Genomic DNA, 15,645 nt, shown 5'->3' on the forward strand with positions numbered 1-15,645 from the left:
TCTACAGTTTCATTTTGCCTTGTGGATATAACCTAGTCTCACTACAGTTGGTAAGATTTCTGCCTTACATGTAGCTCCTGATACTAAGATCCATGTTCTTTCAACCTTCCTCCTGAACTTATCCATGCATTACAGAACATAGATTAAAGAAACCATGGGCAACCTCTCTCTAAATAATACTCAGTTTGCTCTCAGGACGACACCAGCCCTATTAATTAAAAAAAAAAAAAAAGTAAATGGATGGATAGTGATTGGAGACATAAAAATACAGATATTGAACTGAACCTCTGTAACTGAACTGAACTCTAGAGCTGAAGTGAAAGATGAGCTTTTAAAAGCATTATCTGAGATACAACAAAAGTCCGTCTAGTCAAGGCTATGGTTTTTCCAGCGGTCACGTATGGATGTGAGAGTTGGACAGTGAAGAAGGCTGAGCGCTGAAGAATTGATGCTTTTGAACTGTGGTGTTGGAGAAGACTCTTGAGAGTCCCTTGGACTGCAAGGAGATCCAGTCAGTCCATCCTAAAGGAGATCAGTCCTGGGTGTTCATTGGAAGGACTGATGTTGAAGCTGAAACTCCAATACTTTGGCCACCTGATGGAAAGAGTTGACTCATTGGAAAAGACCCTGATGCTGGGAAAGACTGAGGGCAGGAGGAGAAGGGGACGACAGAGGATGCGATGGTTGGATGGCATCACTGACTCAATGGACATGGGTTTGGGTAGACTCCGGGAGTTGGTGATGGACAGAGAGGCCTGGCGTGCTGCAATTCATGGGATCTCTAAGAGTCGGACACGACTGAGCGACTGAACTGAACTGAACTCAACTGAGAAATACTTAATTTCGCATAAACTCTCATTGGGCTTCCCTGATAGTTCAGTTGGTAAAGAATCTGCCTGCAATGCAGGAGACCCTGGTTTGATTCCTGGGTCGGAAAGATGCACTGGAGAGGGGATAGGCTACCCACTCCAGTATTCTTGGGCTTCCCTGGTGGCTCAACTGGTAGAGAAGCTGCCTGCAATGTGGGAGACCTGGGTTTGGTCCCTGGGTTGGGAAGATCTCCTGGAGAAGGGAAAGGCTACCCACTCCAGTATTCTGGCCTGGAGAATTCTGTGGACTGTATAGTCCACAGGGTCACAAACAGTCGGACAGGACAGAGTGACTTTTACTTACCTACTTACTATAAACTTTCCTCAAGGGATCTGTAGTCTATTTATGAAACAATTGAGAAAATTGTATTATAAAATGTGGTGAGGTAGATAAATATAGAACACAAAGATGAATACATTACCAAAAGCCAGAAAGTAAGGAGGAAGAAACTATTTGGATTAAATACGGAAGGATGAAAAATAAATAAATACGGAAGGCTGAACAGTGTGTCCTTAAGCAGAAATGTGGGTATTTCGCCTGAAAGTTAGGATGGCATCAGTATTTTTTTTTTTTTTTTTTTTTTGGCTGTGTCGACTCTTCGTTGCTCCAGGGCACGTGTGATCTTGGTTCTCCGACCATGGGTGGAACCCAACATTCTGTGCTTTGGAAGGTGCAGTCTTAACTGCTGGACCACCAAGACAGTGGCTGCATCAGTATTGTTGAATTTCAAGACAAGAACCATGTAAGATTTGGTTCTTTATCCCCTGGAGATTGCTAAAAATGTTGAAGCAGGAAGTGACACGGTGAAGCGCGTTTACCTGGATTCTGAGTGAAAGGCGCCTTGGGCATGGGGTGAGCCGTGTTGCTAAGCTTCCGGGTGACGGTGGACTTACGTCTCGAGAATATTGACATCTTAGGAGGCATGGTAGGGGAGTGGTGTTTCATCTGAGCTATAAAGTAGCAGAAGGAAGTCACTGCTTCTGGGCTCCGTTTCTGCACCCCCACCCTGGCCCGTTCCCTGCAGGGTCAGAGCTCCCGCTGACCTCTGGTTACTGTGTGTCCTACTGAGGACCGGTCACCACGTGGCTGGTGGGATCCTGGGAATGGAAGTGGACGGAGACACACCCTTCTGGGAGCCGAGGCCTGCGGTTCTTTTCTTTGTACGGGGATTGACTGTGATTTGATTCCCTCCTTCCTGCCTCTTAACCACTTTATTAAAAAAAAAAATGGAAGTATCTTTGATTTCCATTGTTGTGTTAGTTGCTGCCATGCAGCAGTGATTCAGTTATAGACATAGACAACGTCTAGTGTTTGCCAGATTCTGTTCCAGTATAGATTGGTATGAGATATTGAATCTAGTTCCCTGTGCTGTGCAGAAGCACCTTGTTGTCCCTCTCAGTGCTTCTGGCTCATCTTTAGAATGTTCTAGAACCCTGGTTGTCCTGGTACCCTGTTATCTATTGGCCTGCATGCTCCTCCAGTGACAAGGAAAGTGTCTATCGGCATCTCTGTGTCTCCTTTAGGAGACTCGAAGGAAACAGCTCAATATCTATATACAACATAAGGTGTGACAGGTCATGGCAGTATTTATATGCCATAGGCAGTATTCCATATGTGTAAAGTTATGTATAGCTGCCTTGATTATACTGATACATTCAGGTATATAACACATGAGTGGAAACTATATAAACATTTATTTATTCACACACAGCAGCTCTGACTCTTTGTTGAGCATGCACTTTCTGTACTTGCTGCGAGTGGGGGCTTCTCTCTAGTTGCAGTGCAGCATTGTGTAGCTTATCTTTTTGTGGAGGCCGGGCTCCAAATTGTGGGATTCAGTAGCTGCTGCACATGGGCTCACTATTTATGGTATACGGGCTGAGGTGTCCCAAGGTATGTGGAATCTTCCTGGACGTGGGATGAAACCCGTGTACCCTGCATTGGCAGGTGGAGTCTTTACCACTGGGCCCTCACACAAGTCCATTATTTATTCATAAATTAAATACATCATGTAAATAACGTGCATATTTGTGTACATTTTATTATATGACTCTCACAATTATATGATCAATTAAACATTAAATATATATTTAAGTACAACTACTCATTGTTATTATAGTATCTATTGATAACACTCAACGCTGTCTCCATTTATAATGATACAATATTCATAAGTTTATATTGTAAGTTTTATGGAAATTTACTTCTGTATTTATAAATAAGTAAATAATAAAGTTGCATTTCTATTTATAGTATATTTAGGAAATGGTATATTTATTAAATTCATCTGGTGTAATACACACCTGCATATAAAGCTGTGTCTTTCTTTTATTCTCTGTGAAGAAGAATTACAGAGTCAGGGAATGTGGGCCCACCATCCCATGAGTGAATCCTGAAATATGTTTTAGAATTAAAAAAAAATTTGGATTTCAACGAATTAATGTACCTCACTTAGTTAAGAAAAAATGAACTCTCTTTGCATATTAATGGAAGAAATGCCTCCCCTTTTCCAGAAGCACAGTCTCCAAAGGATCTAGTGTGTTGGGAACAGTCATGAGGTGTTTACTGCTTGGTAGTGTTTTCTCAAGGATGAAATGGCAGCAGCTGTCACCCTGACTCAGCAATTCATACACCTCCTGACCACACCCCCACTTTCTGCTGGCCTTATGAGCTAGTTATGGAAACTCTGAATCCTTCTGTGCTCGAGAAAAGTCACCGCTTCACTCATCAGGTTATTAGAGAAACGTCTGTAAAGTGTAGCACATGTGGTGTCTGTGTGCAATCTGGGAGCATTTTGTTCTCATCAGCTACAGAGTTGTCCCCATGTATTTCAATCCAGAACCAAGAAAAATGGCACATGCGCACACACAAACACACAAACAGACACACACACACACCTAAATGAAACAGAAGGCAGATTGTCTTTTGTATTCTCGAAGGAAGACAGAACTACATGTATTCTTTTCTTTTTTTTCTTTGCCTTTGTCTTGATTATTCTAGGCTTCTCTACAAACATTTTATTTATTTATTTGTTTAAAATAAATGTATGTATTTTAGTTGGGGGCTAATTACTTTCCAATATTGTAATAGTTTTTGTCATACATTGACATGAATCAGCCATGGGTTTACATGTGTTCCCCTTCCTGGACCCCCCACCCACCTCCCTCCCCATCCCATCCCTCTGGGTCATCCCATTGCTCCGGCCCTGAGCATTTGTCTCATGCATCGAACGTGGAATGGTGTTCTCTTTCACATATGATAATATACATGTTTCAACGCTATTCTCCCAGAACGTCCCACCCTCACCTTCTCCCTCAGAGTCCATAAGACTGTTCTATGCATCCGTGTCTCTTATTCTGTCTCGCATATACGGTTATCGTTACCATCTTTCACATTCCATATATATGCATTAGTATACTGTATTGGTGTTTTTCTTTCTGGCTTACTTCACTCTGTATAATGGGCTCCAGTTTCATCCATCTCAATAGAACCGATTCAAATGTATTCTTTTTAATGACTGAGTAATATTCCATTGTGTATATGTACCACAGCTTCCTTATCCATCCGTCTGCTGATGGACACTAGTACAGCCACTATGGAGAACAGTGTGGAGATTCCTTAAAAAACTGGGAATAGAACTGCCATATGACCCAGCAATCCGACTGCTGGGCATACACACCGAGGAAACCAGAATTGAAAGAGACGCGTGTACCCCAGTGTTCATCACAGCACTGTTTACAATAGCCAGGACATGGAAGCAATCTACAAACATTTTAGATTGGCCTGGTCATGACCATCCGAGCTCTGAGTATAAACTGAACTACCTGCGTTCTCATCTCAGTGCCTGGCACCCCTTCCTGTACAGAATCCACTTCCGATGGATCTTAGTGAAACCGAGCAGGACTCCGTGGCCCTTCCCCCCATGTCCTCCACCTGCCTTTTGTCTGTGGAAAAACTTGAGCCAGAGAATCAGTTTAACCAGAGAAGCGATAAACGCAGAAGCAAAAAAAAACATCCAACCATACTAAACACTAATAGTGTAGTCAGTGAGCGAATTCAAGGCCTTTCGTTTGTCCTCAAAGGTTGTAGACAGTATTCTGAGCCATGTCCTGGGAGCTGTCTTACAGACACTGAAACCCCCGCCAGGAGGACAAGTTACCTACAGGATAACCAGACTGTCGTCATGGCATAAGTTGTCACAATTCTGAGAATGTGCCTCAGGAAGAGGGAAAGAAAATGACCGTGAAACTGATGATTGTTGTTGTTGAGTCGCTCAGTCGTGTCCTGAGTCTTTTCCAGGCCATGGACAGTAGCCCACCAGGCTCCTCTGTCCAGGGGATTCTCCAGGCAAGAATACTGGAGTGGGCTGTCATTTCCTTCTTTAGGGGATCTTCCTGACCCAGGGATCAAACCCACATCTCCTGCATTGGCAGGTGGGTTCTTTACTGCTGAGTCACTTTGGAAGCCCCGTTTTAGATCAGTATAGAGTAACAGATTTGAATTCTCATTTTTCACCTCTCTGGGGCAGTTGTTTCCATTATTGTTTTGAATGTAGGGCTGAACAAACTGTTCTGTTTTTTTTTTTTTTAATTTACTGAGAACCAGTAATAAATTTACAGAGTCTTAGTTCACAGCAGTGTGCAGCCGCTGAAGCCGCTGCTCTGTATTTGTTTAATTTTAAAATACACACTAGTTATTTGTTGTGTTCTCTGCCTTTATCTACTGTGATGTGAAGGCTTCTCGTGGTGGTGGTGATCTTGTTGAGTCTCATGGTCTATAGAGAAGAAGGTCAGTAGTGCTTCAGAAAAGGCAATGGCACCCCCTCCAGTACTCTTGCCTGGAAAATCCCGTGGACGGAGGAGCCTGGTAGGCTGCAGTCCATGGGCTCGCAAAGAGTCAGACGTGACTGAGCGACTTCACCGTCACTTTTCACTTAAATGTATTGGAGAAGGAAATGGCAACCCACTCCAGTGTTCTTGCCTGGAGAATCGCAGGGACGGGGGAGCCTGGTGGGCTGCCGTCTGTGGTGTCACACAGAGTCAGACATGACTGAAGCAACTTAGCAGCAGCAGCAGCAGCAGTGCTTAGTTGCCTGCTGCATGTGGGATCTTTCAGGATCAGGGGTTCAACCTGTGTCTTCTGCTTTGGCAGGTGGATTCCCAACCTCTGGGCCCCTAGGGAAGTACCTCTGCTCAGATTTTTAATTTTTTTTTTTTTTTGGTTTGATTTGAACTCTTGCTGTCGTTTTAAGGTTAGCTTAAGAACCTAGAGAGCAAATTAAAAAACAGAGACAGTACCTTGCCAATAAAGGTCCATATAGTCAAAGCCATTGTGTTCCCAGTAGTCATGTATGGATGTGAGAGTTGGACTATAAAGAAAGCTTGAGCGCCAGAGAATTGATGTTTTTGAACTGTGGTGTTGGAGAAGACTCTTGAGAGTCCCTTGGGCTGCAAGGAGATCCAACCAGTCCATCCTAAAGGAAATCAGTCCTGAATATTCATTGGAAGGACTGATGCTGAAGCTGAAACTTCAATATTTTGGCCACCTAATGGGAAGAACTGACTCATTGGAAAAGACCCTGTTGCTGGAAAAGATTGAAGGCGGGGGGAGAAGAGGATGACAGAGGGTGAGATGGTTGGATGGCATCACCGACTCAATGGACATGAGTTTGAGCAAGTTCCAGGAGTTGGTGATGGACACTAGCACCCCAAATAAGACACCACATACCCAGTGCCTTGTATCCAACTTCAGTGCTCTTTCTTGAGTAGTTACGGTTCACTTTTGTTATATATGTGTGTGTGCTAAATCAATAAATCATGTCTGACTCTTTGAGACCCCATGGACACCATAGCCTGCCGGGCTCCCCTTTCCATGGGATTCTCCAGGCAAGAATACTGGAGTGGGTTGCCATTCCCTTCTCCAGGGGATCTTCCCAGCCCAGGGAAGGCTCCCATGTGTCTTGTGTGACCTGCATTGGTCAGCATATTCTAAACCTGGAAAACCCATGTAACACTGCATTCTGTTAAATCCTTGTCACTACTGACAACCCCATAGCAGGTGAGCACTGCTTAGCCACAGAATTGAATTGTTTTCCAATACCAGTTAGGAAAGCACAGGTTCTGTTTCAAGTTGTCTCATTAACCAGTCCCATTGCTCACATGACATCTCGTGGGAACCTTCTATCACTGTATAAAATTAATGAAAGTGAAAGTCGCTTAGACGTGGCTGACTCTTTGAGAACCCATGGACTATACAGTCCATGAATTCTCCAAGCCAGAATATTGGAGTGGGTATACATGGACTTCTCTGAGATTCTTCCCAACCCAGGGATCAAACCCAGTTATTCCCCATTGCACGTGGATTCTTTACCAGCTAAGCCACAAGGGAAGCTCAGAGAAAATTAGTATCTGTCGTTTATTCTCACTGATCACTAAGATACTTGCAGTGTTCACACCACGTATCCTAAACAGAGTTATCACCTGCCACACCGTATACTCAAGTTTCTACACAGTTGGATTTACATGGTTTTAGTGTTTGCAAATACGGCACCTTTCTTTACTGACACATATGTGCTTTAATCATTTTATTGAACAGTTTAAGAATTCAGTAACATCAGCAAGAGCAGAGGATATTTGTGGCAGGAAAGTCATGGGTCCAGTCTCATGATTTCCTGGGAGAGAAGAAAGGATGATTTCAAGGAAAAGGTCTGTTATCTTCATATGAATGATTGTGACAGATTAGTGATGCGATGCTTCTCATAATCTTACTTCATTTTCTTCTTTCATGATGAAACAATTTAAAACGTTGTGGAGACGATTAGGATTAGCATGATGATGGTGAGAGAATGAAAGAACATAGAAACAGTTACTGGTGGAAGCAGTGGAGAAATTCCCTCACAAGCCCCATTTCACAGAAGTCCCTCCACGTGACTGCCCTTGGGGTTTGCATAGAATTACTACCTGCTGTCCATCTAGTAAAGCTATGGTATTTCCCCTAGCCCATATATGAGTATGAGAGTTGGAATATAAAAAGGGTTGAGCGCCGAAGTTTTGAAGCTTTTCAACTGTGGTGTTGAAGAAGACTCTTGAGAGTCCCTTGGACTGCAAGGAGATCCAACCAGGCCATCCTAATGGAAATTAGCCTTGGATATTCATTGGAAAGATTGATGCTGAAGCTGAAACTCCAATACTTTGGCCACCTGATGGGAAGAAGTGACGGACAGGAAAAGACCCTGATGCTGGAAAAGATTGAAGGCGGGAGGAGAAGGGGATGACGGAGGGTGAGATGGTTGGATGGCATCACTGACTCGATGGACATGAATTGGCGTAAGCTACGGGAGTTGGTGACGGTCAACTGGTGTCCTGCAGTCATGGGGTCCAAGAGTGTTGGACGTGACTGAGCAACCAGAGTGAAGTGAAACTATCTGTGAGCAGCCTGGCATCAGGTCTTATGATGAGAGTTACTAAGTTACGTATGAACATGTCCGAGATGCAGTAGACTATGTACTGGGTCACCTATGCTCCTTACATCTTCTATAAAGCTTCCTTATAATCATAAATATGTGGTTGCGAGATCATTCATTCACACTGGGATTCCCCAGAGTTCATCATGTTTCACAGCTCAGGGCTTCACACAATCTCCTTTGTCTGCAAAACATGTCACTGTGGCATCTCCATCCGTGTGAATGTTTTCATACTTAAATCCAAATACTTAGGGAAGCCCTAGCCTTTGACACTTGGTAAGGTGGACGGTTTTGTGATCCTACGTTTTTAAAATAAAGTTTTATTGAAATGTAGTTGGCTGATTCACGTCAATGTATGGCAAAAACTATTACAATATTGTAAAGTAATTAGCCCCCAACTAAAATAAATAAATTTATTAAAAAAAAAAAGAAATGTAGTTGATGTGCAATGTTGTGTTAGATTCAGGTACACAGCAAAGTGCTTTACGCATACATTAGTTGTTTTTGTTTAATGGCCAAGTCGTGTCCCACTCCTGTGTCCCTATGGGACGTTGCCAGATTCCTCTGTCTTTGACGTTTTCTAGACAAGAATACCTGAGTGGCCAGTCATTACCTATTGCATGACCCGCATCTCCTGCATCAGCAGGCAGATTCTTTATACTGAGCTCCCAGGGAACCCCTTAGTTATACAAATATATGTACGTAAATATGTACCTTTTTAGATTATTCTCTGTACAGTTTATTCCGAGTCATTGAGTATAGATTTCTGTGCTCCACAGCAGATTCTAATTGTTTATTTTATGTTTAGTAGTATGTATGTCTTAAACCCAAACTCCCAATTCATCCCTCCCCCCAATTAGCAGTTTGGTAAGCATAGTTTGTTTTCTGTCTTAAGTCTGTTTCTGTTTTGTAAATAGTTCATTTGTGTCGTATTTAACATTCTCCATGTAAGGGATATCATATCACGTGTGCTTTTCTCTTTGTGACTTATTGCCTATCTCTGGGTCCATCCATGTTGCTGCAGATGGTATTATTTCAGTCTTTGTCACGGTGGAGTAATAGCCCATTGTGTATATATCCCATTCTTAAAGCAGTATTCCCCCAGAAAAAAAGCCTTAACCTACTAAAGAAAACCCAGTGTTGTTAGGTACCGTGTTACTACTCACCCAACGGAGGTTGTCAGTTCTTATCTAGGACAGTTGTCTGCGAAAGAGAATGAATAAAGGCAAAAATGACCATTGATATGCCTCTACTTCAAATAATTATTTCACAACAATCTGTATGAAAGATGACTGAGTGAGAAGGAAATTTGAATCGAGTATCCTCGTGACATGTTTTAATTTCTGATACCTGCTGTCCTCAGGGCCTTTACCTGTTTTGGCGCCATCTTCTGTATTTTCATTTGGAATACCCCTTTCGTTGTTCAGTTCCTCGTACTTCTGAATATCTTCTTGACTCAGACGGTCTCCTTTGCCTGGATTTCGTAGCAAACAGGGCAGAAGAGGTGTGGGTTAGAATCCTTCATAGGTTGCAGAGTGTTCCCTGCCTCGTATCTGTAGTGTCCAGTAAGTGTCACCGTGACCACGCCCCTCCTCCGTCGCCTGAACCCTGCTCACCAGGGAATTTTCTACAGAGGTGCCCGTGTGTGCCTACAGGTCTTCAGATGGGTCCAAGAGGGTGGAGTCCACATACTTTCCATTTTTTCACGTTCCAGTTCTCAGAGCTACTGAGAGACCTACAGACCATTCACCTGTGAGCTTAAGCAGCCCCGAGTGAGTGCTGTCTGTAGTGGGACATCCGAGAAGGTCATGGTGGAGATTGAAACTCAGAATTCCTCCCAACCCCAACCCTTCCTGTCCACCTTGTCTGCATGCTAGAATTGCATCCCTGGGGTTTTCATGATCTCCAGTCAAAGGAGTGGTTAGATAGCACCACTGACTCAGTGAGCATAAGTTTGAACAAACTCTGGGACAGAGTGGAAGACAGAGGAGCCTGGCGTGCTGCAGTCCATGAGGTCGCAAAGAATCAGGCAGAACTTAGAGACTGAACAATGATATTCAAACGATGGAGAAGAAATGATTTGGACTTTCACCAAGCACTAATCTCCTCACACATGTTACTGAGGGTAAAAACTCAGGCTCTGTCATCCTCACAGCCCAGACACTCCCCTTACCCAGTCCCAATGTGGATTTAGTATCAGAAAGGATAAAGGGACCAGGCAGTGACTCTGTGGGGTTGGCTGCGTGGCACATGATTCACACACGTGACCACATGCCTCTGAAGGATTCAGTATGATCCAGTGCTTTTTGCAGAGCATTAATTCAGGTGTCAGGATTTAATGATTGTGACAAAGCATGAAGCATTTGTGGTGGAGATGAATGCACTCATGATCGGGAACTGTGAGTCTGCTAAACTCAAATTTAAACCTTGGTTCACTTCGGTTTCAGAATCTGGCAACTCCAATATGAGATGTTTGACAAGAAAGCCACGGACCATCCTGGACTATTTCATGGCACCTCCAGGATGAGTGTATCTACTTTTTTAAAAAGCTACCTGATAAAATCGCCAGTGGCTACATTTGTTCAGTTTCCTGATAGACAACCTTTGTGCAGCCTTGACTCGTGTCACATGAAGTCTGAGTTCTCCCATGTGAATACATGTCTGCTCCAGTGTACTTAATAAAATATACAGTGTGTAATGTCTTCTGTTCTCAATACAAAATGACTGATAATATGAACATGACTAGTTTGCATAGAATGAGCTACAGTACATACCAAGGGCATAAGTCACTTTTGTGATCTTCTCTCCATCAAAGTTTTCAGCATAGAATACCAGCAAGCTTTCTGATACACGAATCAGTTGCACAGAATTTGTACCCATGACTGTGACAGAAAAACATAAATTCAAACCTCAATACAATTGGCTTCTTTCCTTTTAATTTGGACATCTCTTATTCTTCACATGCCTCTGATGGTGGTCTTAGTTGCATTGACATTTATAGTGGGTGTGTTGTAAGAAACAGTCAAGACACCTAGTGAAGTAGGAAAGCTTTCTCCACATGCCTCTCTTCTGAACACATTAAAGACTTTCAGTCTTCTGGACTGCACAGTCTATGAACAATAATGAAGTTGCTTATTGCAACTATAGTAGATGGTGGACCTGAACCATCTCATACCAGCTCATAAGAGCTTACCGTTAAAGATGGCTATTAACTTTTCAGGAATTTTGTGACCAAATTTACAAGCACAGTCCTGATTACAAAGGTATTCTCTAAATTTAAGCAGATCATATTAAAATAAATGTTAATAGATAAACTGACATTATAAAGTACAGAGGGTGGTAAAAGAGCTAGAAATGAGGCAATTGCCAAATGCTGGAGATATACTCTCTGCAATGATTCTTATAGTTTCTGTGGCTGCATGTACACATTGGCAATTAAAAAACATGCAGCAGACCAAATTAGAATGCTCCGTTGCACATTTTCTCCTTGAAAATCAAACATGTAGACATTTAATCACTCAGTGTTACAGCACTGGTATATGAGAATTCTTTCCAGTGTTACAAACCATAGAGATGGAAATCTGTGCTAGTCCCCTTTTGTTGTCAAATTACATAAAAAATATTTTGAAATGTTACTGTTACTTTATCGTCATACTTTTCTGTGGCATTTAATTTAATCAGGTTCTACTTCTTATTGAGACTAGTAAAAACTTTTAATTTTTAAAGAATCTCTTTGGCTAAAGCAATTTTGATCTTGTAATGTTAAATAAGTGGCTTCCCAGGCGGCTCAGCTGTAAGAAATCTGCCTGTCAGTGCTGGAGATGCCTGAGATGTCCCTTTGATTCCCAGGTCAGGAATATCCCTGGAGGAGGAAATGGCAACCCCCTCCAATATTCTTGCCTGGAGTATCCCATGAACAGAGGACCTGTAGCCTATAGTCCATGGGGTCATTAAGAGTCAGTCGAGACTGAGTGTCTTGAGCACAGACACATGCACAACAAATAACGAAAATCATTTTTGAATGGATTCTTGCAATCTTAGGTAGCTGTATACGCTTCCCCATGTCTGAGGAACATGGGGAATCAGTGTTCTGGGGCTTTTTCTCAGATGCCATCAATGGCACCTTCCAAATTGTACCTTATCCCAGTTTTCTGGTGCATAATTAATGCCTGGAAAATGTAATGTCTTTCCCAAGCTGGCATTTGTAATGGATAGAGAAAATATACACAAGTCCAGACATCTAGTTGTCTTAGATGGAGCCAAGCCCATTGATCTGAGCATGGTCCATGGTTTTGGGCTTCCTATTGGCTCCGGTGTAAAGAATCTGCCTGAAATGCAAGAGACCTGGCTTTGGTCCTCGGGTTGGCAAAATCCCCTGGAGAAGTGAATGACTACCCACTCCTGGAGTCCCTTGGACAGCAAAGAGGTCAAACGAGTCAATCCTGTAGGAAACCAACTCTGAATATTCACTGGAAGGACTGGTTCTGAAGCTCCAATACTTTGGCCGCCTAATGGGATGAGCTGACTCATTGGAAAAGACCCTGATGAGGGAAAGTTTGAGGACAAGAGGAGAAGAGGGTGACCAAGGCTGAGATGGTTGGATGGCATCACTCAGTGGCCATGAGTCTGAGCAAACTCTGGGACCTGGGGAAGGACAGGGAAGGCTGGTGTGCTTCAGTCCATGGGGTCACAAAGAGTCGGACCCCACGTGGTGACTCACATCCTTGAGGAGACACACACTGACAGAGCTCGCCTACTCACAGTCTGGGCGGTAAACATTTCCTTCTGCTCTCTGTGCCACGACTGTGACCAATGTGCAGCTATGGTAATTCCTGAGAAACAGACAGACAAGACATTCCTTAGTCACCATCCATTCCCCAGCAGTGGAGGTCACCCTTCCATGAGCAGGGTTCACACACTCATCTTCACTTGCATCACCCCCACCATTCACTGCACATTGGAGACCAAATCCCATGATAGAATTCAACAGTCTAGTTGTGTTCAGTTGGGGAAGCTTCTGCTTACGTGAGAATAAAAGTAATGGACAGTTTTTCACAGTTGTCAATGCATTCAAACCGGCGGAAGTATGTCCGCAGTGGGCCTCCTTCTTCAATCTTTTCCTTGTTGTCTGCAGCCATGTAAATGGGGTACCAGTTCCCTGTAATCTAACAAGAAAGGTCTCCATAAACATCAGTCAATCTCCTTCCATGTTTTTCACCAACACCCAGCACAACCTTGGCTTTTGCCTTTACCTCAGAAGAGAAGTAAAGTCAATCTTATTAAGCAAAGTAGTGTCCTGCCTCCTACCTTGCTGAATAATGTGAAATGAAATAATGATTCATATTCAAGCAGAAAGAATTCAGAGTTTCTTGAAATAGCTAAAACAGTACCATTAAAACCATGACAGTTCATAGCTCCCTAAATGATAGCATATTAGCTTTTATTTTTCTTACATACAGACAAATAAGATGAAAAAAAATACAAAGAGCAGCAAGATAGAGTGTTGTATTATCCTTCTATAAATATGTGTATCACAGTGTGTGTGTGTGTGTGTGTGTGTGTGTACATATACGTATACATACATACACAAACTGGTCATCCATGTTAACAAGACTGCCTTTCTCTGTCACACTCACAGAACCAAGACCTTTTCCCAGATCAGCAGAATTTGGGTACCTCTGAGGCTTCTGGCTGAGCTGGAGCTTCCTGGGCAGCACAAATCAGACCAAGGAGAAGAGTCAGGAATACCGCCTCCATCTTGTGACTCTAGTGATTCTTCCTCTCCAGAATATGAGGGTGACTCTCCAGAATATGAGGGTGACTCTCCAGTTGTTGGAGAGTTTGTGAATTGTTTCCACGTTTTATAGGATACATCTCTTGGCAGAATATGTAATGACCAAACAGCAGTTATTCACAAAACCTTGGTTACATAGATACCATCTTCCAGTATCCTGGTTGGCAGCTGAGCTTTTTTCACAATCTGTGGTTTTTATAAATGTATTAATTTTAAGAGAAGCATAAGTAAATTTGGACATTCGGCCTTCAGAGTAGATGAGAAATCATAGCACATATGAAGTATTTCAAGCACAGTGATATGTATATTATTTTGTTTCCTCAGATTCCAAAAGGGGTAAACAGTCCTAGACACATAACCCCAAATTCTGTGTTATTCCTTTAGCATTGAAACAGTCAGTTTAAGCTGATTTTCTAAAACTAAATATGGTACTGACTGGTGTGCTTTAGTCACTCAGTTGTGTCTGACTCTGCTCCCCAAGGACTGTAGCCCACCATCCTCCTCTGTCCATGGGATTCCCCATGGACAAGCAAGGCTACTGGATTGAGTTGCCGTTTATGTCTCCAAGGGATCGTCCCGACCGGGGATTGAACCCGGGTCATCTGCATGCAGGCAGTCTCTTGTATTGCAGGCGCGTTCTCTACCAGCTGAGCCATGAGGGAAGCCCCTGTCTGGTGGAAGGAGATGAGTATGTGGCATCTGTCCCAGGACCAATTATGAGAGCATTTCTCAGAGCAGTCTATATTTTTTATTTGAAATTGAAGTATTAGTTGATGTACAGTTAGTCAGTTCAGTCACTCAATCATGTCCGATTATCTGCAGTCTCATGGACTGCAGCATGCCAGGCTTCGCTGTCCATCACCAACTCCCAAAGCTTTCTCAGAGTCGTGTCCATCCAGTTGGTGATGCCATCCAACCATCTCATCCTCTGTCATCCCCTTCTCTTGCCTTCAGTCTTTCACAGCATCAGGATCTTTTCCATTTTTAATGTACAGTATTATGTAGGTACAGACATATCATGTAGTGATTCATATTTTTATATACTCCATTTATCATTATAAGAATATTGGCTGTATTCCCTGTGTTGTACAGAATAGGTTTGTACACTGTTTATTTCATACCTAATAGCTAATACCTCTTTCTCTCCTCCTGTTAACTTACCCCAACCCCCTTTCCTTCCACACTAGGAACCACTAGTTTGCTGTGTCTATCTGTCAGTTTGCTGCTTTTTTATAATATTGACTTGTTGGATTTATTTTTTAGATTTAACATGTAAGTGATGTGATACAGTATTTGCCTTTCTCTGTCTAAAGTCGTTCACTTAGCCTATACCCTCAACATCCATCCAAGTTGCTACAGATGGCAAAACTTCAACTTTGTTATGATTGTGTAGCATTCCATCCTGTGTCTGTGTGTATACACTATGGCTTCTTTTAATTCAGATTGTTATATGTAAATTTAATGAATTATTTTCAACAGGAGAAAATTCTTATTTGCTATCCTACTCAAGGATTCCTCC

The 15,645-nt window shown here is 42.7% G+C and overlaps 1 protein-coding gene across 1 annotated transcript; it reads right to left on the minus strand.

The window, feature by feature from the left end:
* Positions 1–191: 191 nt before the first annotated feature.
* Positions 192–14,089, minus strand: LOC145535792 (allergen Bos d 2-like). Its single transcript, XM_081564122.1, has 7 exons — positions 14,009–14,089; positions 13,358–13,497; positions 13,094–13,164; positions 11,107–11,214; positions 9,705–9,806; positions 1,689–1,820; positions 192–208 (listed from the first exon to the last, which is right to left on the minus strand). The coding sequence occupies exons 1-7, from the start codon at positions 14,087–14,089 to the stop codon at positions 192–194; spliced, it is 651 nt and encodes a 216-aa protein (XP_081420248.1).
* Between the last annotated feature and the right edge of the window lie 1,556 nt (positions 14,090–15,645).

This window comes from Giraffa tippelskirchi, chromosome X (assembly GCF_054371585.1).
Source record: "Giraffa tippelskirchi isolate mGirTip1 chromosome X, T2T-mGirTip1v1.2.pri, whole genome shotgun sequence".
NCBI classification, from domain to species: Eukaryota; Metazoa; Chordata; class Mammalia; order Artiodactyla; family Giraffidae; genus Giraffa; species Giraffa tippelskirchi.

Coding starts and splice junctions, on each gene's coding strand:
- LOC145535792 (XM_081564122.1), bottom strand. CDS start 14,089: ATGGAGGCGGTATTCCTGACTCTTCTCCTTGGTCTGATTTGTGCTGCC. Junction 13,165..13,357: donor TCCATTACTTTTATTCTCAC/GTAAGCAGAAGC, acceptor TCTGTTTCTCAG/GAATTACCATAGCTGCACAT. Junction 1,821..9,704: donor AGAAGATGGCGCCAAAACAG/GTAAAGGCCCTG, acceptor GCTACTTTATAG/CTCAGATGAAACACCACTCC.